Consider the following 26,694-nt stretch of genomic DNA (forward strand, 5'->3'; position numbering starts at 1 on the left):
CTCTCTCTCTCTCTCCCTCTCCCTCTCTCATTCTCTTTCTCCAGCTTTGATAGAAGGTGGCAGGGAGAGGAAGAAAGGGTGGAGAGGAGAGAGCTGCTTGTTTTGTGATGGTGTCAGTGTCAGGACAATGGCAGCGGGAGGCATGATGTCATGAGAACTCACACCGGCTGCAGGCCTGTAGAGAGGGGAGCAGTTGGAGCCCGTTAAGCTGTTTGGAGGTTGGGTAACGCTGCTCATTTGTTTGCGGTTAAATGAGGTGTTCATGCATACATATTGTGCACACCACACTCACACACACACACACACACACACACACATGCGTTTGCACACAAATTAGTGTCAAGGTAGACTTATATTTCCCCTTAGCAATTAGCAAATACACTGAAGCATCCTGTACAATCAAGAAAAACCTTTTGCTCTTTTCTCTCTTGTAAGCCGTACCAAATAAACGTGTGTGCTTGCTCTTCAATTTGTGCAAATCTCGTGTGTGTGTGTGTGTGTGTGTGTGTGCTTGTGTGCATTATTCAGATTGCCTGATGCCAGCAGATGCTGTGATTGATCCTGGCTGCCGAGCCTGCCGCACTCTTAAGTTTGCATTAGGCTCGGCTCATTAAGTGATATTAAGCAAAGGAAGCTCCTCTCAGCCAGCCCTCGCCGCTGTGCATTCTGGGAGTTATCGGAGCCATTAATGTCGGAATTATTGGACTGAAGGGTGCTCGGCAGCATGTGTGTCTCAGACTGTGAGAGAGAGAGAACGAGGGAGAGAGGGAGAGAAAGAGAACAGAATAAATGAGAGGAGTGACTGATATACCGAGGCCAGGGGCCAAAAAATACAGGTCGATATCCTCCATTACATGTGGAGGGGAAACATTTGACACTCTTTCCCCAAAAACAGCTAGCATTTATTATGTTTCCTTCGCTTTTTAAATCCTCTTCTCATCACATGCCCTTTAGATTGCAGACCTACTGTGTGGCTCTTTATGGAACTCTTCTCTCCCTGTGTCCTCATCCTCCTGTCAGCGTAGTGGCTCTCCTGTGGGAGGTGCGAGGTGGTGGTGGTGTCCAGGGTAACCCTCATTAGCGCCTCCTCTCCAGTGCAATCTGTGGCGAGTCCGCCGTGGCCGTGGGCCTCACCCTCACGGGAGCAATTAGGCCCATTGATTGGTGAGGCCCAAGCCCGAGACAACCTCTCTGTCACACACCCACATACACACAAACACATATAGACATTCACACACACACACACATATAGACATACACACACACACACACACACACACACAAACACATATAGACACACACACACACAAACACATATAGATATACACACACACACACACACAAACACATATAGACACACACACACACACACACACACACACACACACACACACACACACACACACACACAGGCATGAATTTGCCCGAGGCAGAAGAGAGGTGCACATAAATAAACGACGGTCTTCAAGTCGCATCGATCAGCCCAGTGGCACGTCTCGGGAGTCACACTTATCACCTGTCCGTGTTGATCAGCGGCCAGATTCAACACGCGGCCATGCAGAGACGGAGCGCGCAGGCAGACAGACACGGCGAGTCTGAGACTCCGAGGCTGTGACCGCCAGTGCAGGGGAGATATAAATAGAGGCCGAGTGGAGGTAGGCTAGCGCATAGCTGGAATGCTCCAGTAGCACGGAGCGGTCAGCTGTCCATAGCCGCGCCGCGCTGTTCCGCTCTGTTCCGCTCGCACGGGCTTTGTCTGATGTGGCGCCGCGGCATGGTTTTCTTATTAGAGGTAATCTCTGCCTCCAGGCCAATGGTTAATGGAACATGCTCTGTGCAGGAATGGGCTGAAGGGGAGTGTGTGTGTGTGTGTGTGTGTGTGTGTGTGTGTGTGTGTGTGTGTGTGTGTGTGTGTGTGTGCATGTGTCAGCAAAAGGGAGAAAGTGAAAGTGAGAATATCACTGAAGAAATGTGAGAAACATGCACGTTGTGTTTTGTTAAAGTGTTGGTGTGTGTGTGTGTGTTAGAAAGAGAGAGAGTTTCTATTGAGGTTTGTTCATGTATTTGAGCTAGACGGTCAGAATGTGTCCTTGCATATGTGTGTACGTGTGTGTGTGTTTCAGAGAGAGTGAGTCTGTATTGGTATTTATTGGAAAGGAGTAGCGTTACATATTTTGGCGAGGCCTTTGGAAGCCGTCCTCCCCACATCTTTGTGTGTGTGTGTGTGTGTGTGTGTGTGTGTGTGTGTGTGGAGCCAGAGCGGAGAGGCCGCCGGGGGAGAGGTTGGGTAGCGGTGGTCACTCTGCCACTGTCTCCGCTGCGGCCTGCACGCCTGTGGCCTGGCCTGGGTAATCCAGCCTCCAGCTCTCCCCCGGGGGTAGAGGGGGGAGAGGACCTCAGCATGGACCCAGCCAGAGGGGCCTATTATCAGACCCTGCAGTCAGTCTGTCTCCCCTTCCCACACACTCACACATAGACATTTATACACTTTACACACTTACACACATAAACACAAACACACACACACACACACACACACACACACACACACACACACACACACACACACACACACACACACACACACACACACACACACACACACACACACACACACAAATGCATATACACATAGGCATGGCGTGTCCGACAGCCACTCTGACTTGGGAGTCCAGCTCTGGTTATCTGATCCTAACACAGTGACCCATAGACCCAGTCATGCTGTAACTTCCTAAACACACGCACCGCCACAGAGCAGCCCTGCTGCCTGGACACTGTTGCCACTGAGGCCAGCGCAGTATCCCTGCAACACTCTGAGCTCGGCCCGCGTGAGTGACACCTTCTAGGAAAGGCTCAAGACTCAGGAGGCTGACTGACTGACTGATTCACTTGCTAAGAGGGGATCAGTGGCTGTTGCTGGCGAACATGTGTTTTTTTTATGTGTGTGTGACGGGAGGAAGCTGCCACTGTCAATTTGTTTCACTTACACACACACACACACACACACACACACACACACACACACACACACACACACACACACTCACACCCTACCCCCACTCCACCTTTCTCTCTTAATAGCACCCCCCCCTCACCTCTCCCCCCCCTCTGTCCCCCTCCCAAGGGAGCGCGTGTGTGAGCCAGGCGTCCTCATGCTCACTAAACTAACACACGGCGGGGTGTCGCATTGATTATGTCCCCCTGGTTTGACTGGTGAGCTCCGGTGATCGGGCCTTCCCTCGCCATCTGCTCCTGACCCTCCACCGCCCACCACACCTCCAGTTGGAGGGGAGAGTAGAGGGGAGAGTAGAGGGGAGTGGGGGTTAGTAATATGGAGATGATGAGGACTGGGCTTTCCCTAATGGAGCCTCCCAGGCATGTGGGGATCCCCAAGCTGGCTGGCCCTTAGGCAGCTTGCTGAGGGGGTGGAGGTGGTGGTGGTGGCTATAGGAACAGCAGTAGCAGCAGTAGCAGTAGTGGGGGTGAACAGTGACCTGGGTGATGGTGTACTGTCTATATAGTCACGCCATGCCAGGCTTGGTGGGGTTTTTCTTAATCTGTTGAGGTTAAGCAGTGAAGGGCATGTATGCAGTTGGGGGTATGAGGCTTGTGTAGACATGTAAGCAGCATTTACTCCTAACCATGATTCTCAGACATGTTTACAGACATATAATACATAGAGATATTAGATATATTTACACATGCAGACACGCAAGCATGCTCATTCACAGACACACACACACACACACACACACACACACACACACACACACACACACACACACACACACACCAGCCTCACAGGATTTAAGTCTATATAAATCACTTTCTATCCATTCTGCTTAGAGGATGAGTGCCTAGATGAAAATCCTGGATTATGTATTATCAGTCTTAGTGTTGTATGTTTGCGTCTGACTGTTTATATCTGTGTGTGTGTGTGTGTGTGTGTGTACCTGAGTGATTGTGTTGAAGGCTGTGCAATGCAGGCAGATGAAGGGGCTGATAGATAAAGTGCTCTCCCCCCTCTCCGCGATCAGAGCTGTCACAGCCCATCCGTCATGTAGCGTTGCCATGGGCAGCCGCAGGTCAAACCAAGGCCTTGCTCCTATGCTTCCGTGGTGCTCGTGTGTGTGTGTGTGTGTGTGTGTGTGTGTGTGTGTGTGTGTGTGTGTGTTGGGTGATCTCATCCAGTGCCCATTTTAGCCTGACTAAAAGAGCCAGTCCTCCTCATTGCTGGATTAACCCTTTCCTTCCCCTGCCTGACTCTGTGGAAATAGTAAGGTTACCTCACTATTTCCCCCTATCTCAGCATTCTCTCTCTTTCTCTCTCGCTCTCTCTCTCTCTCTCTTGCTCTCTGTGTGTGTGTGTGTGTGTGTGTGTGTTTACTGAGTGGCCCGGTGTCTCTCTCTCTCTCTCTCTCTCTCTCTCTCTCGCTCTCTCTCTCGCTAGTGTGTGTATGTGTGTTTGTGGATGTGTGTGTACTGAGTGGCCCGGTCTCTCTCTCTCTCTCTCTCCCTCCCCTGCTGTACTGTTTGGCTGTGTTTTGTGTCTGTGCTGATGGAAAGGAAGCGCTCCATCTGGCCCAATGTGCCGCCCCGCTGTCCTACCTGACGGCCCCATTCTGCTTACTGTACAGCACTGCTGCTTAAGCACGCCCTGCATTAGTGCCCTACGCCTGTGCCACTGTGTTAGTGTCCTACAATAGTGTCCTGTGTTAGTATCCTGTGGTAGTGGCCTGTATTATTGGCCTGTGTTAGTGTCCTGTGTTAGTGTCCTGTGTTAGTGTCCTGTGTTAGTGCCCTGTGGTAGTGTCCTGTGGTAGTGTCTTGTATTAGTGTCCTGTGTTAGTGTCCTGTGGTAGTGTCCTGTGGTAGTGTCCTGTGGTAGTGTGTTGGTGGTCTGTGTTGATGGTGTGTGTTGGTGGTGTGTGTTGGTGGTGTGTGTTGGTGGCGTGTGCTGGTGTGGCCAGCAGGCTGCAGCTGGGTACGGGGCTCCACTCGTGCGCTGCAGTTGAATTGCCGAGCTGCTGTCCCACAGGGAACCCTGATGAAGTGGCCGTTCCCTTTTGATTGGCTAATTTTTCGCCCATGTGACCGCCACCTGCCTCCTGCCCGCCCCATTCATCCTTCGCTCTTGCTTGAGTTCTTTTTGTACCCCACCCAACCCCCACTCTCTTTCTCCCTCTTTTCCCCTCTCTCTCTCTGTCTGCCTCTTTCTCTCTTCCACTCATTCTCCTCTTTTTTATCTCCTCTCCCCACTCTCCTCTCCTCTCTTTTCTTTTCATCTTGATCTTTCTCTTTCATCTCCCTCCCCTCTGCCCTTTTTCTCTCGTTCTCTGCCTCCCCCTCTTCCCTCGCTCTCCTGGCTTGTGGAAAGTCGGCCCAATCTGAGCCCTGCTCATGCGGAAGGGAGAACACCCTGTGCCCCACCCTACTCTTCTCTCTCTCTCTCTCTCTCTCTCTCTCTCTCCTCCTCCTCTCCCGTTCTGTCTCTCTCTCCCTCTCTCACACACACATTCTCTTTCTTGCTTTCCCTCTCTCTCCTGCCATGTCCCACCCCCTATTTATACAGCTTATGGGGGTGGAATGATTGCAGCAGGTGAGTTTTTCTTCTTTCCTTTTTCCCTGTCTCTCTTCTTTCCTGCGTTTTCTTTTCCTCCCTTCTCCATATCCCCCCGTCCCCTGCTCCCCCCACCCGGCCCATTTACATGCAAATTGGCAGTGCCTGCCTCTGTGCCATCTGCTCTGGCGTGAGTCTGGGCATGGTGTGTGTATGTGTGCTGGAGAGCCTTCATGATGGGACCCTTGGGACACACACACACACACATAGGGACCTCACAGTGTAGCAATAGTGTAACAATAGGGTGTGTGTGTGTGTGTGTGTGTGTGTGTGTGTGTGTGTGTGTGTGTGTGTGTGTGTGTGTGTGTGTGTGTGGCGTGTGTGTGTGTGTGTGTGTGTGTGGGTGTAGTAATTGATAACTGATGAATGGTCTGGGCTTCCCACTGTATGGTGTGGTGTGGTGCTGTGGCGTGCTGGCCAGGGTGCCGTCCGTGGTACTCAGTTGGGGGTGAGTGAGGGCGAGCGCCAGTGAAAAGAACAACGGCCTGCAGACAGAGAGGGAGAGGGGGGTCTGAATTCTGCTCCAGAGCCCACCCTCAGCACCCTTGCACCCCCCCTCTTTCACCACACACACACACACACACACACACACACACACACACACACACACTCTCTTGGAGGGGTGTGTGTGGAAAAGGCCCCAGACAGGAGTTTGGCCTCTGGGCATGGAGAGTGAGAGTGAGTGAGTGAGTAAGTGTGTGGGGTTCATCAAGGTCTTTCCACCTCAAACACAGAGGGCAAGGTGAGGGCTCACAGACCAGCAGACGGGAAATGGAGCCGTCTGAAAAAAAGAGAGGGAGGGAGAGAGAGAGAGAGAGAGAGAGAGAGAGAGAGAAAGTGAAACGAAGCGCTGAGTTCAGCAGCCATCTCATTGTTGTCATTTCTGTGGTGGAGTCTGTCAGAGACTCAGGGCCTTCTGGGGTGTCTCGGCTCCTACAGTCCTCTTTGGCATGAAGTTTTCCTCCCTCTCTCTTTCCCCCTCTCTCTCTCTCTCCCTTTCTCTATCACTCTCTCTCTCTCTCTCTTTATCTCTCTCTATGTTACTCCCTTCATTTTTTCTCAGGGCCAGACAGGAGCTCAGCCCTGACAGAGGACTAACATAGAGAAACTAAATCTGTGGAGGAAAATGTAGCTTGGTTATTGACTGTTGGAGTGTGATGTTCCATCATAGCGCTGAGCCATGGGGGACTCCTCTCTGAGCGCAGACACAGTCATATGTTTTGAAGCCAAGGATTCACATTTTTGCGCTGCTTTGCATTCAAAATAGAGAACAGCAGGCTACAGACGGAGCACCTGAAACGCAGATCTGCATCTTTGCGTCTCCTGTGAGGCCGCATGGGGTGCAGCCTGGGAGGAAGACGGGTGGTGGTGGGAGGGGTGGTGTGGGTGGAGGTTGGGGGTAGATGATAGTGGGAGGGTGTAGCGGGTTTATGGTAGACTGTTTCAGGCAAAAATATGATAAAATATACATTTGAAGTTGGTGTGGCGCTCCCCCGTGACGCGTTCATTAACATGTACATAATAGTACATAAGCTACACTTCGCTCAGCTTTGGAGCGCCGGCCCCCCTGCTGATACGCTATGCCTTTTTTTACATTTTTCATGTTGTTCGGCACGCCCCCACACTTTTGTGTGGAGACTGTTATCGTTCTCGCGTTTTGTTCGCTCGCCTCATCTTTCTCTTGTTATCCTCTTAAACGGTGCGTGGTGGTGGTGGTGGCCCTCTGGCTTTATCTCTGCGTCCCCTCTGATATTAGGCCTTAGTTTGTGCTCATAAACACATTCACACCCTGGGTGACACACTGTAATGTGATAGTCCTCTGTTTCTCAATTTTTCATATAAACACATAGACACACACATAGACACACACATGCACACACGCACACACACAGAGACACACACACACACATACACACACACACACACACACTCACACTCACACACACACACACACACACACACACACTCTCACACATACAAAACACACACACACACACACACACACACACACACACACACACAGACACAGACACAGACACACACACTCTGTGTGTTGTGTTGCGTGATGTGTGTGTTAAGGCGGTTGAAAGCATGACGGTATTCTCTGAGGAAGAGGAGGAGGTGGAGGGGTGTGTGTGTCTCCCGCTGTCTTGCCTGAGAGCCCTCCTCAGGCTACTGAGGGCCAGCCAGCGCCTCCCCTGCTGGGGCTGGATGGTTGTGTAAAAGTGGGGTAATCACCAGTAAGTGATGCGCCTCGCCAGTGTGCAGTCTGTTTGCATGTGACTGCTTGTGTGTGTGTGTCTGCTTGTGTGTGTGTGTGTATGTGTGTGTGTGTGTGTGTGTGTGTGTGTGTTTGTGTGTGTGCAAAGGCAGGCTCTCTCAGGTGGCTGGCACCAGATGGATGCTGCTTGTTGTGCTGTTACTGATGTTGTTTATCGGCACATCAGTGATGTGCTACCCTCCTTCTCTCTCTCTCTCTCTCCCTCTCTCTCTCTCTCTCTCTCTCTCTCTCTCTCTCTCTCTCTCTGTCTCAACACACTCTATTTTCCCCCTCTCCTCCCCTCTCTCCATCCATTCCTTGACTGCCCTCACTAATTATCCTGTGCTGTTTGCTCGTCCTCCCTGTCTCTGTCTCCCACTCTCTTTCAGCTTTTTAAAAAAAATATATCCTTTTGTCCTTTTTTAGCTTTTTAAAGTCGTACATTCAAAGTTCACCTCACCCAAACGTCATGTGACGCATCAGTGTTTATCAGAACAAGTGAAGCAGTTTAGCTCTCAGCTCTTTTCTGTTTTCTCTCCTTTTAGTTCTTCCTCCTGCCTCTTTGCTACCCCCTCCTCCCTCCCTCCTCCTCCTGCTCTCTCTTTCCCCCTCATTCCCTTTTCTCGTCATGAGCGCGGGAGTGTGACTGCTCAGATTGTTCCAGTAACAGACCCTGCTACCTAAAGGTCCTGGAGGCTTGTTCCAGGAATAGCAGGCGATAGGCATCACTCAGCTCTATGGCTCTTTTTGTGCATCTGTGTGTGTGTGTGTGTGTGTTTATGTGTGAGTGAGTGTGTGTGTCTTCTGGTAAGACAGGCTGACTCAGAGGAGTCTGTGTGTGTGTCTGTGCGTGTGCGGAAGGGAAGGCTAGGCAAGGCACCCCTCTAGCACTGTGAGGTGCTGTTCTGCTGGAGTGTAAAAGCTGCATTGAGGAGCCGGAGGTTGCCTTTCATCTCTGTGTGTGTGTGTGTGTGTGTGTGTGTGTGTGTGTGTGTGTGTGTGTGTGTGTGTGTGTGTGTGTGTGTGAGTGTTGTGGTGTGTGTTTGTGTGTGAGTGTGTGTGTGAGTGTGTGTAAGAGTGTGTGTGAGTGTGAGTGTGAGTGTGTGTTGTGGTGTGTGTGGTGTGTGTGTGGTGTGAGAGCAGTAACATACCACAGATCAGATGATCCAGTCGGAGCTCCAGTAGACTGCATCGATCAGGCCTGGCGAGGCCCAGTGGGGGGAGCTCCTGAGTGGGGAAGAGAGAGCGGTGGCCTGCCTGTCCTGTGGTGAATGTGATCATGCCTCCCTCCACATCAATCCCGGAGCATTCACTCACTCTCTCTCTCTCTCTCTCTCTCATACCTCTCTCCTCCCTCCTTCTCTTTGTCCCTCTCCCTGGTTCCATCCCGTCTCTCATTCTTTGTCATCCCCCTTTCTCTCTCCCTCTCTCTCTCTCTATCCCTCCCTCCATCTCTTTCATCTGAAAGCAGCAGACATGACAGAGGCCCAGTCAGGGCCCAGCTCTCCCCTAATGAGCCGATCTGTCAGCCCATGATCTCCTGATGGGCCTCCGCCAGCCTGTCTGTCACCGCACGCCCCACTGTTTACAGATCAGCGCCAACACGCGCATGCCAATGAGGCGGCTTCGCCGTTGCAGTCGCTCCCCGTCTCCAACGAGAGAGCCACGCTCTGCTCCGGCGCGGAGGAGGGAGCCGTGGGTACCCTGCGAGGACTGTGATTACGGTGGGGAGGGGTCTAATGGGTATCTGTCACTGGGGGAGCAGCCGCTGTGTCGGGGTAGTACAGTGCCTGGAGGCTTGGCTGGATTGAGCACAGGTTTGTGTGAAGCGTGGAGAGGTGGGGGTGGAGGATTGTGTGAGAGGTATTCTGGTATTCTGCGAGGCTCTCTGGAGAGCACTATGTTTACCATGGCAGAGGCAGGGCCGCAAGAGAGGGAGCAAGATGTTTCTGGAACATGACATGTTACGCTGCAGTAAGCTTGTGCGTGCGTGCGTGCGTGCGCATGCGTGCGTGTGTGTTTGTGTGTGCGTGTGTGTGTGTGTGCGTGTGCGCGCTGCAGCCATCGAAGGACAGTAGGTTGTAAATTCCAAAGGCGACATGGCTGCAGGCGTGGTGTAGCGCTCATCTATGAGCCCTGCGTGGTCTGTGTGAGTTGAACGCTGCGTGATGCAGGCCAGTCATCCCTATTCCTGCGGGGGCGTTTGCGCGGCGTGGTCTCTGCGGGCTGCAGATAGCTGCTGTTTAACATGCACAGTCCCACAGCTCATTCACACGCCTTGCCCAAAATAGATGGACATGCTGTACACGTTTAAGTCGAATCTCGTCGTTTTTTTTTTCTAATGTCACGAAAGCACAAAATGCCGCCAGCGCAGAATACCGGGAGAAGGGAGTTGATGTTTGGACTGAGAGAAATGATGATAGGGAGAGTTAGAGGTGGAGAGAGAAAGAGAGAGAGATGGAGAGAGGGAGGGAGAGAGAGACTACAAAGCCTGAGAGATGAAACAGTCCAATCAGTGTGTGTCTCTGATCTATGAGGTGGTGGAAGCCTTCAGCTCTAGCAGCAAGAAATGCAGCAGAAATGGGATGAGGAAGAGCATTTAAGGCTTTGTTCTAAAAGGTGGCTACTTCTGCGTACACATTCATTTATATGAAGTTTTATTTTTCCTCTGTGTGTGTATGTGTGTGTGTGTGTGTGTCTGTCTTTCTGAGTGTGTTTGTTTGTTTGATGGATGGGTGGTTGTGTGAGAGGGAGAGAAAGGTGAGAGAGAGAGAGAGAGAGAGAGAGAGAGAGAGAGAGAGAGGGTGGGTGCATTTGTGTGTATGTGTTGCTGTGGTCTGTGTTATAAAAGAAGTGTTAAATTTGCCCTTGTTGAACTGCACAAGGTGCTGAGATTATTTGAGTCAGATAATCTATCACACCCACACACGGTGAGACAGCGGATGTCAGGATTGGATAGGCTCTGGGTTTCTACCTGTCACACCTGGTTATCTGTGCTCTCTCTGGGACAGGAGCCAAACTGATGAAGATTATTAATGAGGATCGGATCAAACGGCTCACCTTTCGCGATGTTGAGTCTTTCCAAAGTCTGAAATCCTCATGCCGTGTCATATACACCTTGTCAAGTTGAACTTTTTTCAAATTCTCCATAAATACTCACTGTGTGTTTGGGAAATATTCTTACTTCATCTGTCGACACGTGCAACGTTTAAACCTTGAATTTTGTCGTATGCATGTATTCTGAGGAAGCGCATTCAGACTAACAATCCCAGCTCAAGGGTACACACTGCTGTGAAAACTCTTACGCGTCTAAGTGATCACTTCACATTCTTAAGTCTTTGTGTTCGCTCCACCGTTGCCTTGGTCACCGAAGCCCTGCCTGAGCTGAGCTACTGCTGAGGCTCTATAATTAGAATCCAGAATGGTGCTCGCTCTCTTTTTTCTCTCTCTCTCTCTCTCTCTCTCTCTCTCTCTTCTGCGAGTTCCCTTGCGTGGTAGGGGTGGTGTTTGGGTGGGGCCACTACACCTGAGCTCTACAGCCCTCTTCGTCTCTCTGGGTTCATAATCCTGGAGGGAGGAGCTGGAGGTGGGATGGGGGGGTTAAAGGAGCCCACAGGAACAAACAGAGAGCATTTTACAACCATTTTTGTGTGTGTGTGTGTGAGAGAGAGAGAGAGAGAGAGAGAGAGAGAGAGAGAGAGAGAGAGAGATGTAGAGAGGGCATGTGAGCAGGTCGTGAGGTAAACTTAGAGTGAGAGAGCAACAGAGAGAGACAGAGAGATGGAGTGAGAGTGAGAGTGAATGAGGGAGGCCGAGAGTGCTTCATGGGTCAGCCGTGACTCACTCCAGTGCTCTCCACAGCAGGAAGTTTGTGAGGTGAGCCACGTATGACTCAGCATGGAGGACCAGGAACACAGGGACTCCTGCACCCAACACCCCAGCAGGACAGACTAGAGGCCACTCCTCAGAGCCAGCATGGACCAACACTCACCTACTCACACACTCACTCACTCATACATGTACACACAGAGACACACAGAGACACACAGACACACACACACACACACACAAACACACACACTCAGACACACACACACACACACACACACACACACACACACACTCTCTCTCTCTCTCTCAGATACACACACACACACTCAGACAGACACACACACACACACACACATACACACTTAGAACGAGCCACCATCTCTCAACAGTCTCATTTAATCTGCAACAGTCTGGAAAGTTCTGAGTCATTTGTGTAACGGCGTGTTGGGCAAATCTCTCTCCAGTCCTCGCCATGTGACAGGTGTCTGGCTGAGCAGGTGTAAACACCCTGTGGGGGTGCGTGTGGTTGGAGCAGACAATGAGCGAGCTCAGGTGGAGTAGAGGAGCGGAGTGGAGCCGGGTGGTGTGGGGCAGGGCGGTGAGGTGCGGTTGGGGCTGAAGGGGGTGATTAGGTGGAGGAGGGAGATGAAAGGGGAGTGCGGTGGAGAAGAGGAGGCAGCGCCTCTGATGTGGCACACAGCCCGTCTCACCCGCCGACTACACACACACACACACACACACACACACACACAGCCTTTGTAGTCCACGGGGCGAAACATGTCTGGGAATGTGTGTGTGTGTGTAGTGTGTTTGTGTGTGAGCAGAGGGAGAGAGAGGGGGGTTTGATGCCTCAATGGGATTAAGCTGACAGGAGCTCTAAGACGGAGTCATCAGTTTGTGTTGCGGGGGAAAGCACCTCATGCCATGTAGGACTGTGTCACCGTCTGTGTGAGAGAGACATGCCATACTCTATAAATGCATTCGCACATGTGGGAGTAAAGACGATATTCTCCATGCTGTGAATTCACACACACACACACACACACACACACACACACACACACACACACACACACACACACACACACACATACACACACACGCACACACACACACACACACACACACACAGAGAGTGTGGTCAAGACCTTGTGATTACCTTAAGCTGATCTCTCATCTCGTCTTATCATATATGCCCCTATAAATGGGAAGTGGTGGTGTTGTGTTATGTGAGTGAACCAGGCAAGAGTATTTAAGGTGAGTTGAGGCAACTCTATAAGTGTGTGTGTGTGTTAGTTAACTGGAGCGTGTGGTGACAGGACTCTTGCTAAAAGTGACAGCAGTGTCTGAAATGTGAGCCTCCTCTATGAGGTGTCGGGGGGCTGGGCTGGCCTGTGTGTGTGTGTGTGTGTGTGTGTGTGTCTGTGCCTGAGGAGGTGTGAGAGAAGATGTGTGTGTAATTACAGTGCCACTCTCACACACTCACACACACAACAGGAGGAAGTTGGTTTGGGTCACACACACTGCAACCAGCTGCTGCCCTTTGTCACTGCAGGGTGTGTGTGTGTGTGTGTGTCTGTGGGGATGCGTAGAAAAAGTCTCATCAAGCACATGCTAATCAGCTTCTGTGTGCCCTTGTATACAAATATAGACCGTCGGGTCTATATCTGTTGTGTCTGCGAACACACCAAGTCATTAGCACAAGAGCTCCCTGTGTGTGTGTGTGTGTGTGTGTTTCTGTGTGTGTGTAAACAGAGATGTCTTTTGTCAGGTCAATGTGTCCGTTTGTTTGTGTGTGTGAGAGAGGAGTATCTGTTTGGTGATGACCAGGCAGGAAGAGATCATGTTACTCCATTCATGCCACAGTCCACAGTCCCCCTCTTACTCACCTGTGACATCACGTCTGGGGCTGCCCCTGGCACTTTAAAAGTTCAAGCCCTCAGCGTCCTGCTCACACACTCACTCACTCACTCACTGACACACACACACACACTCATGCCGAGTGTCATCAGCTGTGCAAGAAGGTCTTCTAGCTACTGTTTGGTTTTCCGTGCTGTCATTGGAGAAGTACTGCTGAGTCTGCAGCCATCATGCAGGGCGGCAGCTGCTAAGGTAAGACCTGCCTCGGCCTCGGCCTCACAGGGCAGCTGATTTCAGAGCAGGCCAGGGATAGAGACGGGCCAGTCAGCTGCTGTCTGAGACTGACTCCAGATCAGTAAATCTGTAGCCTGGAGGATGGGGAATGGGGCTCTGTGGATCACATGCAAAAGAGAGAGAGCGAGAGAGATACTGGAGCAGGAGGTGAACTGTGGGGCTGAAGTATGTCTAGTGTTTCAGTGTTATGTAACTTCATTACAACATGACTTCACAGTAGAGTGGTCAGAGAGAAAGACATACACAGTAGAATAACTCATACTAAGGAACTTAATTGCACCGAAAGAAATTAATTTAGAAATTCAAATGGTAAAACATGAACTGAATTTTCCCCAGTGTAATTAATGCTGCTCTGGCTTTGGAAAACTCAGTGGAAATGGAGCTGAACTGCACCTTTGCTTATTGCCATATGGGATGCAGTGGAATGTGCTGATGGCGGAGCCGTGTGTAGGATGCTGATAAGTGCTGTTAGTCTGTACTCTTTCTGTGCCTCTGACCTTAACTACACACCTGGAGACTGTGCTGTTCTACTCTTGCTCAGGATAATTTATCTTGCCAGTATGCTGTGAATGTCTGTCACAGGCCGATTGTTTTTACTCTCTCTCCTGTGTGTGTGTGTGTGTGTGTGTGTGTGTGTGTGTGTGTGTGTGTGTGTGTGTGTGTGTGTCCACCGTATCGTTCCTCAGACACTGTTGGCATTGGCACCCTCCTGGCTGCTGCGCTCTAGTCTCTCTCTGAGTGTTTGTGTGCAGATGGTTGACATAGCAGTCCGCTGACTGCTGAAGCTGAGTCTGGGCCAGCTCTCTCTCTCTCTCTCTCTCTCTCTCCTCTCTCTCTGTGTTATCTGTCCAGGGTTGTCTGTGCCCACCACCGCCGCTGCCTGCCTGCCCACTCTCCCCCACACAAGTTCTGGGCACTGGAATAACACCTCCTGCCCCATGCCCACCCCCGACCCCACCACCGCTCAACGTCTCCCCCTCCTCAGCCCGACTTACGTAATGTTGTCTGGTTAAGAGAGGGCAGCACAGCGGGCATGCAAATGTCCACTCTGGGCCTGGCATGAGAATGGGCACTGGGCTTGTTGGTGCTGTAAAACTCAACAAGATTTTAGTCTGCCCATTCTAAGGCTGCCCTTGTCTCCCTCTTGAAGGTGTGAAGTTGATTTAAAAATACGCTTGTGCTCACATGTAAAGCTGTGAATGTAGTGCGTCTGGAGAGCCTCCCTCTCTTGTCTACAGTATCACATAGACTCTGATGTCAAGAGAAAGGAATTCAGTATTGTTCGAGGGGTAGGGTAGCCTACATTTTGGTCCTGAGTGAATAAGCTCTGTGTGTGTGTGTGTGTGTGTGTGCGCGCGCAACTGCGCGTGTGTGCCGGCTGTGTGCAGTTTTTTGTCCCTGAACACAGTTGGTAGTTGCTAAAGTGTGTTGCTGTAATCGCCGTCTTGTGAAGCAATTTTGAAGCATAATTGCAGAGGGAGAACCTGCCACACAAAGTGATGCAGATTAAATGTGTGATTCATTTGTGGAAAAGTCACAATAAAAACTTCTGTCTTCTGAACCCAAAATAAATGTGTCAAAGCTACATAGTTAATTGCCTGTTTTGACAAAATGAATGGGAATTTTTGTTCTATGCTGATTTGTTTCCGTGCATGAATAATGAACTTCTGTGTGTGTGTGTGTGTGTGTGTGTGTGTGTGTGTGTGTGTGTGTGTGTGTGTGTGTGTGTGTGTGTGTGTGTGTGTGTTTGTGTGTGTGTGTAAACCTGACTGATGTCGTTGTCAGTGTTGATGAAGATGATGGTTGACTGTAGTATCAATAAACTGAGTAAAAGCAGTATGATTAATTGGCTGTTTTGACAAAACACATTGATGGCATTGATTGTGAGACTGTGGCTGTTTTCCTTGTGTCCCTGCAGCAGTAGCATCCGCCTGCGCTGAAGATGTCGGATAATGGGGAAGTGGAGGACAAGCCGCCCGCACCACCCATGAGGAACACCAGCACCATGATCGGAGCCGGGGGCAAAGACGCCGCCCCACTGAACCACGGCTCCAAGCCCCTGCCCCCCAACCCCGAGGACAAGAAGAAGAAGGAACGCTCCATCCGCTCCATCCTCACTGGAGGAGGGGACAAGAGTGAGTGACCATGATGGTGACTGCAATCCCTGGGTCTGCTTTTTTCCTGAAGAGCCTCTCCTGTAGCACCCACTGTTAGAGCCTCATTGTAGCCTAGTATAGTCTGAGGAGGCCTTTCATTAGACTCTAAATAAGCCAAGCATGTCCATGTGTGACTGAAACCCAGGCGTTTGTTTGTCCTGCATAATGACTGGAGCACTTGCTGTTTATGTTGTCTAAGTACAGCACTGAACAGTCCTAGTTGTCTTAAAATAGGCACCAGCAATTATGTGCTCCATCATATCTTTGGTAGGATATCTCTACATCTCTGAGTGGCTAATGTGCTGTGGACGTGTTGCCGGCTCACTATATTCCGACTCCTGCCTGTCAGTCTCTGCGCTGGCTAATTAGGTGTGGTGGTGCTACAGGTTCAGGTTTCCGCTTCCACAGGCCCAGTAATTATCAGCTGATTAGCGGTCTTAAGGGGCCTTGGGCATGACGGCGGCGGACAGCTCGGCATCTGGTAGGATGAGTGGTGCTCAGCGCAGGAGAGGAGCGGGGACCGACCAAGGCTCCGTCTATTCCCCGAATTTACACTTGGGAGGGAAAATAGTGGACACTGTGGAGTCAGTTTGAATGAAGCTTGATCAAAACAGCCGTTTCTTTTTTTTCTGCCATTTTCATCTTTTCTCTTTTTTTTAATCTTGTTTCTCACCCTCTCCTCCTTTACTCTCTCAGCCAATAAGAAGAAGGAGCGCCCGGAGATCTCCCTCCCGTCGGACTTTGAGCACACCATCCATGTGGGATTCGACGCCGTCACTGGAGAGTTCACGGTAAGAGGGCGCTCTGAGTGACCGTGCCACGGCTACACGGCCTGACCGCTTGCCCGCTTGACCCACATAATCGCATGACCAAACACTTACAGCAGAGATGAGCACACGTACATCAAAGGCAAACGCTCACACACATGATGATGGCTCAGGCTTCGCTCACAGAGATGAGCGTCTGTATTTCTCATGCTTGCACACTGGCCATTTAACAGGCCAGTGACTGGCACATAGTACTATTCTCAGCATGAATGGTGCCCATATAAATTTTCCAATTACAGCTTTATAAATGTTATCTATCTATACAAATATTCTAATTCTAAATCTATAAATGTTATTTATGTTCCAATCACAGCTGTTTGGTATACAGAGTATACCAAAACATTGGGAATCGGTAAGGGATGGCAGTATTATTAAACTTAATTAATATAATACTTAATTATATTACTACTTAATATTAAACAATATTGTATTTGTTTTGTCTGTATATACTGTCATAAGGCTGTTGGATATGACAGCATGAGGTATATACTATATTCTCTACGGTATACACCCGCTGGAACTTGACATCAGATTTCATGGTTGCATGACCCCATAGATGGATGTGCCCTTGCAACTCAGGGTTGCTTTTGAACACCTCGGAATTAAATGGTAATTGAATGCAGGCAAACATGCAGAAGAGAGTAAACCTGAAAAGAAGCCAACCACTGCTGTACTGTATGCAAGTAAACACACCTAAAGGCCAAGCTAGCAGTTATCATTGACTGATTTTTAGGTACTGGTATTTGTGACATGGCTGTGTGAAATGTCAGCTAGATCACTTGGCCAGCCTCTGCGTGCAGCGCTGATTGAAGCCGTTCATGATTTTGCTCGTAATGTGTATTTCTGCCTGTTGTGTGAATGCCATGCTAAATTCCATTCGGCTTGACGCACACTGCCAATTTCCTCTGAAGAGCACTGCCAGCTTAAGCATTCACAGCGTCCCACCACGGCCTGCTTACTGTGTGGGAACCACCACTGTGTGGGAGATGCACACCTTGAGCCAAACCAGGAGAAAAGAGATTGATGACAGAGAATGATAGTCTGCCCATCGAAGGTTGTTTTGTAGCGTTGTTTATTTAAACACACCAGTGATGTGTGCATAAAGTGTAAAGCTGTGCGTTTGACTAGGTGGTCCCTTCACAGAGGACAGACACTGTCACCCCTCCAGCTTCCAGCCACTGTGAGTGGCCCCTCTGTTCTCTCACCTCTATGGAGGGGGGGACCGAGGTAACGTCACCACTCTGCTCCGCACCACGGTGGCACACCCCTGAGGCACCATGGGTAATAAGGGTTATAATGAGAGGTTGGGGATGTGTCTTTCTCTCTCTCTCTCTCTCTCTCTCTCTCTTTCTCTATATATCCTCTCCTCTCTCTCTTTGTTCATCAGGACCACAGCAGGGCCCACTAAGGGAGATGGCTCAAATGACTTTATTGAATTAGCTCCCCAAACTGACGGCAGGAGCTATTGAGCTAAGCGGTGGCGTGAGCTCTTCACTTAGCCCTGTGAAGCCAGACCTCTCTGACTCATCTCCTCTGTGTGCATGGGTGCATGTGTGTGTGTGTGTGTGTGTGTGTGTGTGTGAGACTGTCTTTATGAGGCTTAGCCCATGAGTTGTCGGGGGGTTTACAGGCCCCCCTACAGCAGCTGGCTGCCCCTGTGTCATGCTCCCATGCCTCTGTTGTGGTGAGATCAGTTTGCCCACTGCAGTAACTGGTGAGGTCCTGTCCTTTGGTTACCTCATTTTTTATTTCATTCAGTATCCTACACCTTTTTTCCTTGAGCTTCTTTGTCTAGCAGTATCTGGGACATGGATATTCTCTTGACTAGTTTCTCAAGACATCACATCCACTTGAGTACTCATGTATCTGATTCCACCACAAAATATTTCATACTGTACACACACATGCACACACACACACTTACACACACACACACACACACACAAGCATGTTCTCTGACCAAAATTCCTATATCCCTATTATTTATAATAGATAGGTTGTATGTTGGAGGCTCTAATGTCGGACTGTTCTGCCCGCTTCCAGCGTGAGCTGAGGAAGAGAGCCTGAGCGAGCCCTGACCCAGTTCTCTGGCCACTGCAGGAAAAAAACACTCCATCTCTCATTATTTCTCCCAGGTCTGAGAGTACTCCTAATGCGTGTGTGTGTGTGTGTGTGTGTGTGTTGCTGTAGGGCATGCCAGAGCAGTGGGCTCGGCTGCTGCAGACTTCCAACATCACCAAACTGGAGCAGAAGAAGAACCCGCAGGCCGTTCTGGATGTTCTCAAGTTCTACGACTCCAAAGAGACAGCCAACAGCCAGAAGTACATGAGCTTCACAGGTGAGCTCTGCACCTGAACCTCAAACACACTTCCAGCACTACCAACATTAGCTGTTGGAACCTATTAACGGTTGCCTAATTGCTAACGCATCCCCCTTGTCTATTTCAGATAAAAGCTCAGACAATTACAACTCCTCGGCAGCCGTGGTGAGTAGTCAGCCAATAACCACTTTGTTTTGTAAAGTGTGTGTGTCAGAGAAATACACAACGGTGCTAAAGACTTATCTAGATGTAGACAGGAGTTAGTGGCTAGTGCTGTGACTAACAGGTGGAGTTGGACTGATGGTGATGACTGAGTGAGCTCCCTTAAGCGCCCAATGAGCGCTAACTAGGACACGTGTGAGAGAGGACTGATAAACAAACGTAAACGCTGAGGGCAGGCAGACGAGGCCTGGGGTATGAAAGGAGGACACAACAGGAAGGAGCAGAAGGTGGAGGAGGTGGAGGTGCAGGAGGAGCGGAGGGATGGGCAGGAGCAGAGGGACGGGCTGGGAGAGGATGTACTGTACCGTCATGGTGCCCCGCTGGCAGACAGACAGGAGGAGAGGAGTGGCTCAGGGCCAGAGCGTGGGTCTGTGCCAACTGTAGCATCTCTCTGCTTCTGCCAGTCCTGCAGATGCGCCCTGCCAGGCTAGCTTCCTCCCTCTCTCTTCATCTCTCTCTCTCTCTCTATCTCTCTCTCACACTCTCTCCCTCTCTGTCTCTCTTAATTTCTCTCTCTCTCTCTCTCTCTCTCTCTCTCTCTCTCTCTCTCTTCCTCTGTCTCCCTCCCTCCCCCTCTCTCTCTTCCCTGCACTGTGAATCAGCATCTTTTCCTTTTCATTAAGAGCCAGTATGTGCAGCCTGGCCTCCGCCCTGGGGTGGGGTAACAGGCGGACACCAGCGGGGGATCGTTGGCTACTGACCACGGCCTTTGAGGCAGCCAGGCTTAGCGTTAGCACGCGTGGCCAGTGTCAGTGGGTTTGTTGGGAATCGGGCCTGTTCTGAGTCAGGTGTGAAGGATGTGGCAAATTTAGATTACAGCAGCCTGTGCTGTGGCCGAATGTGTAAACAGATGGAGCTACAACAGTCAGGAACACGTCATCTAGGCAAGAGAGACAGAAGGTTCCGGAAACCAAAATAGAAAGATAGTTTCCCTTTAGTATCAAATTTACCTGGTTAAATAGTAACCAAAGTTGATTTCTCCTGATAGAAACTCTGACTTATCTCGGATCAAAGTACTTGTGAATTGCTGTGTTTGTTGTTGGATTTTTATGACTGTGTTGAAGTGTGAGTCAGTTCTGTTTGCATTCGTGGCATTGCGGGCCCGTTTACCGATATGACCAACCTCACGCCCACTTCCTGTATGGCTCGTCTGTCGCCCCACAGAATTCCAAGGCGGTGTCAGAAACCCCCGCTGTGGCCACTGTCTCAGAGGACGATGACGAAGATGAGGCCACTCCGCCACCTGTGATCGCCCCCAGACCGGAACACACAAAGTCGGTGAGTGGGCCAGGAAATAGCATCATGTCACACATCTCACTGTCTTTGTCTCCATCTATCTATCTATCTATCTATCTATCTATCTATCTATCTATCTATCTATCTATTTGTCTATCTATCTATCTATCTATCTATCTATCTATCTATCTATCTGTATCTAATATACAATCAGTTTTATTAGCCAGATGCTTTAACACCAAACTACTGCCCCACAGTCTATCTCTGAGTCTCAAGTTGTGTCTCAGTACCAGGTCTGGTTAAGGGGCTCTCTGTCTCAGTACTAGGTGTGGTTAAGGGGCTCTCTATCTCAGTACCAGGTGTGGTTAAGGGGCTTTCTGTCTCAATACCAGGTCTGTCTCAGTACCAGGTGTGGTTAAGGGGCTTTCTGTCTCAGTCCTGTCTCCTCTGACTCCTGCGTGTGCCCTCTCAGACTGCCGGGGTGTTGTGCTCTAATGAGGCCTCGAAGTTAGCCGAGTGCCTCAGTGCCGTACAGCCAACCTGTAATTGGGTTCAGGCAGGGTTTAGTTGCATCAGAGGTTCTCTCTCTCTCTCTCTCTCCCTCTCACTCCCTCTCTCTTTCTCTCTCTTTCTCTCTGTCTCTCTCTCTAATTCAAACCTGCTATATTAGCAGGACTGTTTAGATACCAGTGATGCCAAAACACAAAGAGCAATGAAAGAACATACAGTAACATGAAAGGCACATAAGACTCCTTCCCTCTCTCTCTCTCTCTCTCTCTCTCTCTGCACTGGGGGCTTAGTGTTGGCCCGGGTCAGGAGGCGAGGGGAGGGTGGCAGAGGAGACGCGCCTCAGTGGATCCCCTTGATCAGCCCGGAGAGCATCACAGGGCCTTGGAGGGAGCTCTGGGGCGGTGTTGGGAGGGGTCGGGAGGCGGGGGCATAGTGGGTGCAGGGGCTTGGCTTTGAGGCGCCAGGCTGATTAAAGGTTGCCTCTGACGTTCCTGCAGCGTTGATGGGACGTTTCAGGAAGCCCTGGCAGCTGACAGGTGGGGCTTGTTTTCTAGGAGCGGCGGCAGCCCCTTGATGTTCGAGGGTGGGTGGGATGGATGGGTGGGGGTGGTGGGGTCATGTGGTGTGTGTGGTGCAGAGGGTGGTGCTGGGCTGTTTGATGGGAGTCTGTGAGATGAAGGGTTTGCAATTGCATGGGGGTGGGTGGTGTTTAAGGTGGGGCCCTTTTCACTCACATTGGAGTGCTATTGCTGAAGAAACACACACACACACACACACACACACACACAGACAAACACACACACACACACACAAGGTATTTCCATCCCTTATCTAACACAGTTTTCCGGGTACCCTTGAGAAGGGCTTCTTTGGGCTCAAGCAGGATAGCCACTGATACTGAAGGCATCATAGTTAATGCCCAGCGGTGTGTCTCCAGGCTGTCACATGGGCAGCTGCTCAGTGTAGTCCTCTCCTGTCCTTCTCCGCAGTGCCACTGTCAGCAATTACCCCAGGACTGTCAGACATCTCTCTCCCACACCCATAAATCTCGCCCATAAAAATGACACTCTTCCTCACCAGGGCCCGCCTTTGCAAAGACCTATTTTTGGCGTAATGTCACAAAATGCATCATTTACTGCTCTGAGCGCTTGTGAAAAAATACAACCCACGTCAATCCTCCTCTCTCACCACGTCACTCGGCTCTAAATACCCCGAAACGAGTTTAAGGTTTTTTTTAACGTACTTTTGAGCGGCCATTCTCTTCAAATATAGCCGTAATTAGTTTCACTAAGAATGTGCTTGCATTCCCACTGCTGGTCAAAGGTGATGGAGACTAATTTAGCGCCAACAAACAAAGCATGTGTTGATCATTAAGCCGTGTGAAAGGGGACTATTGTCACTCAGGCAAGGACATCCTCTAGAACAGCGCAGCTGTAAGGTGGGGTTAGCTTTGTAATTCAGATCATTCTTCACAATATATTGTACACTGCTAACATTTTAGCAGCTATCAGTATGTGTCTGGGAGAGGAGACTTCATAAAAAAAGCATTCCTAAGATCCCATCAGTGAGGACAAGGAAGAAACCCCATTCAGTTAATACTCTTGGCCACTAATGACATTTTGAACTGCTTGATAAGGTTAACTCGTCCATCTCCACAGCTAGATGGCACTGAGATTGATAAAGATGTGGAGTGATGGCCTCTCCTGTGCTAAGGGCTGAGAGAGGCCACTCTGGCCTGGCTCTCCTGTCTGGTCTTTAGGAGACATTCTTGAGGCAGTATTTTTAGTGTGGCAGCCCCACTGCCTGAGCGCTCGCTCACGTGGTCCTGGCCCTTTCGAGTGGCGCCTCTTCTGCCACAAGGAGTTAGTCACTCAGGGGCCTGGAGAGGAGAGGTGGGAGAAGGAGAGAGGGAGAAACAGAAAGAGATGGAGAGGGAGAAAGAGATGGAGAGGGAGAAAGAGGGGGGGGAGGGAGACCAGTTAAGCAGATACACTGAAGCGGCAGCCAACCAGTGATTTCATCAAATCTCCTGCAAGGATAAATTGGCCTCACAAACAATGGGAGCCACTGATGTTAAACCCTCCTCTGCCCAAGCAGGAAACCAAGGAGATTTGTCCCGAGCCTGCCAGGCATGCTTGGGTCCAGCAACGTTTAATCAGCAATAAAGCTGTCGCCCACACTAAGCACCGGTGCAGAAAGCGAGCGGGTTTATGAGTGGACAAACAAACCAGTCCACACAACCTTGCCATAGGCTGCATTTTGCCCACCGGATCTCCATGGCAACAATCTCCGAAAATGGTACAATGCCAAACTGTAATATTAAGTAATGTCTAATGCTTCCTCTCTTCCTCTCACTCTCTTTCTTTCTTTTTCTCTTTCTCTATGTCTCTCTTTCTCAGATATACACGCGCTCGGTAATTGACCCCCTCCCTCCACCGCCGACCAAAGATGCCGCCACCTCGCCCATCTCGCCCCCGTCGGCCGAGAGCAGTAGCCCCACCCCCACCCCCTCCTCCACAACCCCGCGCAGCGCTGACAAGACCCGCAAGAAGACCAAGATGACCGACGAGGAGATCCTGGAGAAGCTGCGTGAGTGATCATGCACTGGGCGTGTGGAGAGAAAAGTGTTCATCCACAATTACACACACACACTCTCTCTCTTGCTCTCTCGCTCTCATATCTCTCTCTCTTTCTCTATCTCTCTCTCTCTCTCTCTCTCTCTCACACACACACACACACACACACACACACACACATGCATTCAGCCATAATTTCACCCACAGATACCTACTCACTACTCACCCCACACACAGTCATACGAACAGTCATCCATATTGTGTTTGTTTGATTTCGCGTGTGGCACAAACATAGTCATAAAACGACCCACACGAAAACAACAAGGCACAGTAACACATACAGTCTCCCCAAACCTCAGCGTAAACAGATTGCGGCTGGCATGGACCACTGAAAAGTCCCTTGTGTCCTGTCATTCATCGAGAGTCACTGGTAAAAGAGGGTATTGAATTGCATAGTTTTTTTCCCCATGTGGTTTGCTTGATTTTTTCTTTTCTTTGTTTGTTTGTCATGTTAATCACTCTGGGCTTGCCTCTCATGCAACCATCGCATTGTGTTAAGCAACTTTTTTTTATTTTTGAACACTCCATGCTTCAGATGTACTCAGGTCGCCCTCTACTGGTAAGGAAGGGAACTTGTCTGCCCTGCCTGGCTCCAGAGTGTCTCCCGCCCCGCACTCTTCCTTTTCTTTCACTGGTCTGAGTTCTGATTGGTTCTGTCTCCTCAAGATTCTCCGCCCCTCTCTGGTTGCCGAGTGACCCAGTTGGACTGACAACTTTCCCACAGTGTGCTCTCCTATTGTGACCTTTGTTGCTGCGTTGCATTGCTAATGCGTTGTCCACAGTGTCTCCTCTCTCTCTCTCTTGCTCTCTTTTTTCTCTCTCTCTCCATCAGTCTTTATCAGACCGTCTGTTTTCTCCTTGATTTGTTGACATTTGCGTTTGCAGGTGTGACCTGCATGTACCTGATTTAACCCTAACCTGTATTGATTGGAAAGGTTTTGCCCTTTTGTATTAATTTTTCAAATAATAGTTTTTTAAAAAAAGAACTTCTGAGCACTCTATATGATTACTTTACTATGTTTTTCCACCAACATAATTTGTAACTCATAAGCAAAGTGTCTGCTTCTAAACTTTCCCCGGTTTCCATGTTAAGACCTATCAGAAACCCAGGGCCATCTATAATTGTACAAGGACAATGTCAATATGTTTGGTCTGCTAAATGGCAGAATGTGTTTCCTTTAAAGCAGTGGATGATATTGATTATCTGAGTGGCCATGGCATTTAGTGAATGCCCAAAGAGAGTAGTTTGGCCATTAAGAGTGCTCCTGATCAAAACCCTCCTCTTCTCTCTCTTTTCTTATTGATCCCTCACTCCGGTATGTCTGTCCTCCACGTTCATCCTTCCTTCATTCTCTCCTTCCATTCTTCACAGTCTGAACTGGCCTGACACAGTATTACCTTGTTTGCTGTCTATTGTGTGAATTTGTGTCACTCTCTTGGCTTGCAGGGAGTATCGTCAGTGTGGGTGACCCTAAGAAGAAGTACACACGCTTTGAGAAGATCGGTCAGGGGTATGTGACCAGCTGTCCTCAATACCACACGCATGAAAAGAACTACCTACATGTACCTCCTTTCTCTTACTGATGAAAGCCTCTGTCACTCACACACTGTCTTTCTCTGTCTCTCCAGGGCGTCTGGAACAGTTTACACAGCAATAGACATTGCCACTGGACAGGAGGTAAGAGGGCAAAATGTTACAGGCAGGGTTTAAAGTGTGTGTGTGTGTGTGTGTGTGTGTGGGGGGGGCAGGGAGGAACGCAGTTCCGCCACCTCAGATGAATTAATAAGAAATATATTCTTTCATACCAACGACATAGCGCGATGATATTGTTAAAATAAATAGTGAGTTCATAGTTCATTTTCGCGTGTACAGAGGTGACCAAGAAGCTAGCAGTTCTTGTCCAAAAAGTATTGCTACACCACGATACTCAATATGTATAGGGCCCCCCACTCAATATGTTTAGGGTCCCCCCCCCTGCCAAATCCCACTTTAGCCACTGGTTACAGGTATCACTGTAACCCCTGCTTTCCCTGCTTTCACTTCAGGTGAACTGGCCATAAGATCATTTTAGACCCTCTGACTCATATATGAAGGCATAAGCACATTGCATGCTGGATTGTCATGTAATGGAAGACGTACCACAGCGTACAGAAACAATGCACCTAGAAGAGAAGCAAGAATGGGGCATTTCATAGAATTAGGGCAAGACTTGATCCACTGTTCACATATCAAGATACTGCAGTGCCCTCAGGTGGCCAGGAAGAGTAACAACAATTGAGGAGCAGCAAAACTGAACACTCCTCTGAAGGAACTTCTTTTAGCACACACCTAATGACCTTAGGGTGAAACATTTTCAATTGGAGATTTTATAAGACAAAAGACAAAAAAGGAACGTTTCTATGGATGAGCTGGGATGGTTGTTATGGTATGTATTGTTGTTCCCATTACCCTGTCATGGCTGTCCTCCTGTTTTCACAGACCAGACCCTACTGGCCATTTAAACAGACTGTGAAGAGACGACATGACTGTTGTGCTAAGCACTCTCAGCCCAAGCTCTGTGCATTATTGATGACCAGCACATCAAGGCCTCCCTGCTCGAGGAGTTAGTCTGATTAATTACAGCCAGCCAGACAGACCCCCAGTAGGGAGTTAGCGCTCCGAGTTCTGCAGTCTGATTTTTTTTATCCTAAACTGCACTGGGACTGGTGCTGCTGCTGCTGCTTCAGTTGTTCTGGTTATTTGTGCAGCTCAGAGCTGGGTCTGCTCAGCCTGGAGAGGCTCCGGGAGAAACCCCTTGTTAGCCAGGGAGGTCTCAGCATTACAGCCGTGTGTTCCCACGAACAGTGCTCAGTGGCCTGTGGAAATTGAAAGACGTTGAATGTGGGATGAAATTTAATTTCCTTAATTTTCATGGTTGGAAA

At 49.8% G+C, this 26,694-nt stretch overlaps 1 protein-coding gene across 4 annotated transcripts in view; it reads left to right on the forward strand.

Annotated features, from left to right (window-relative positions):
- pak1 (p21 protein (Cdc42/Rac)-activated kinase 1) overlaps positions 1–26,694 on the forward strand; it is a 42,254-nt gene that overhangs the window by 10,297 nt on the left and 5,263 nt on the right. For 3 of the 4 annotated variants that reach the window (XM_048264798.1, XM_048264799.1, XM_048264801.1), the window contains 8 exons: positions 15,784–16,000; positions 16,718–16,812; positions 19,039–19,186; positions 19,296–19,333; positions 20,555–20,668; positions 23,536–23,725; positions 25,220–25,283; positions 25,402–25,450. In XM_048264798.1, coding sequence (XP_048120755.1) covers positions 15,808–16,000; positions 16,718–16,812; positions 19,039–19,186; positions 19,296–19,333; positions 20,555–20,668; positions 23,536–23,725; positions 25,220–25,283; positions 25,402–25,450 — 891 coding nt within the window. In that variant the 5' untranslated portion in view covers positions 15,784–15,807. Of the gene's footprint in view, positions 1–13,669; positions 13,824–15,783; positions 16,001–16,717; positions 16,813–19,038; positions 19,187–19,295; positions 19,334–20,554; positions 20,669–23,535; positions 23,726–25,219; positions 25,284–25,401; positions 25,451–26,694 lie in introns of those variants that run through there. The other variant, XM_048264800.1, reaches the window with a different exon arrangement.

Source organism: Alosa alosa, chromosome 15 (assembly GCF_017589495.1).
Source record: "Alosa alosa isolate M-15738 ecotype Scorff River chromosome 15, AALO_Geno_1.1, whole genome shotgun sequence".
In the NCBI taxonomy this organism is placed as follows: Eukaryota; Metazoa; Chordata; class Actinopteri; order Clupeiformes; family Clupeidae; genus Alosa; species Alosa alosa.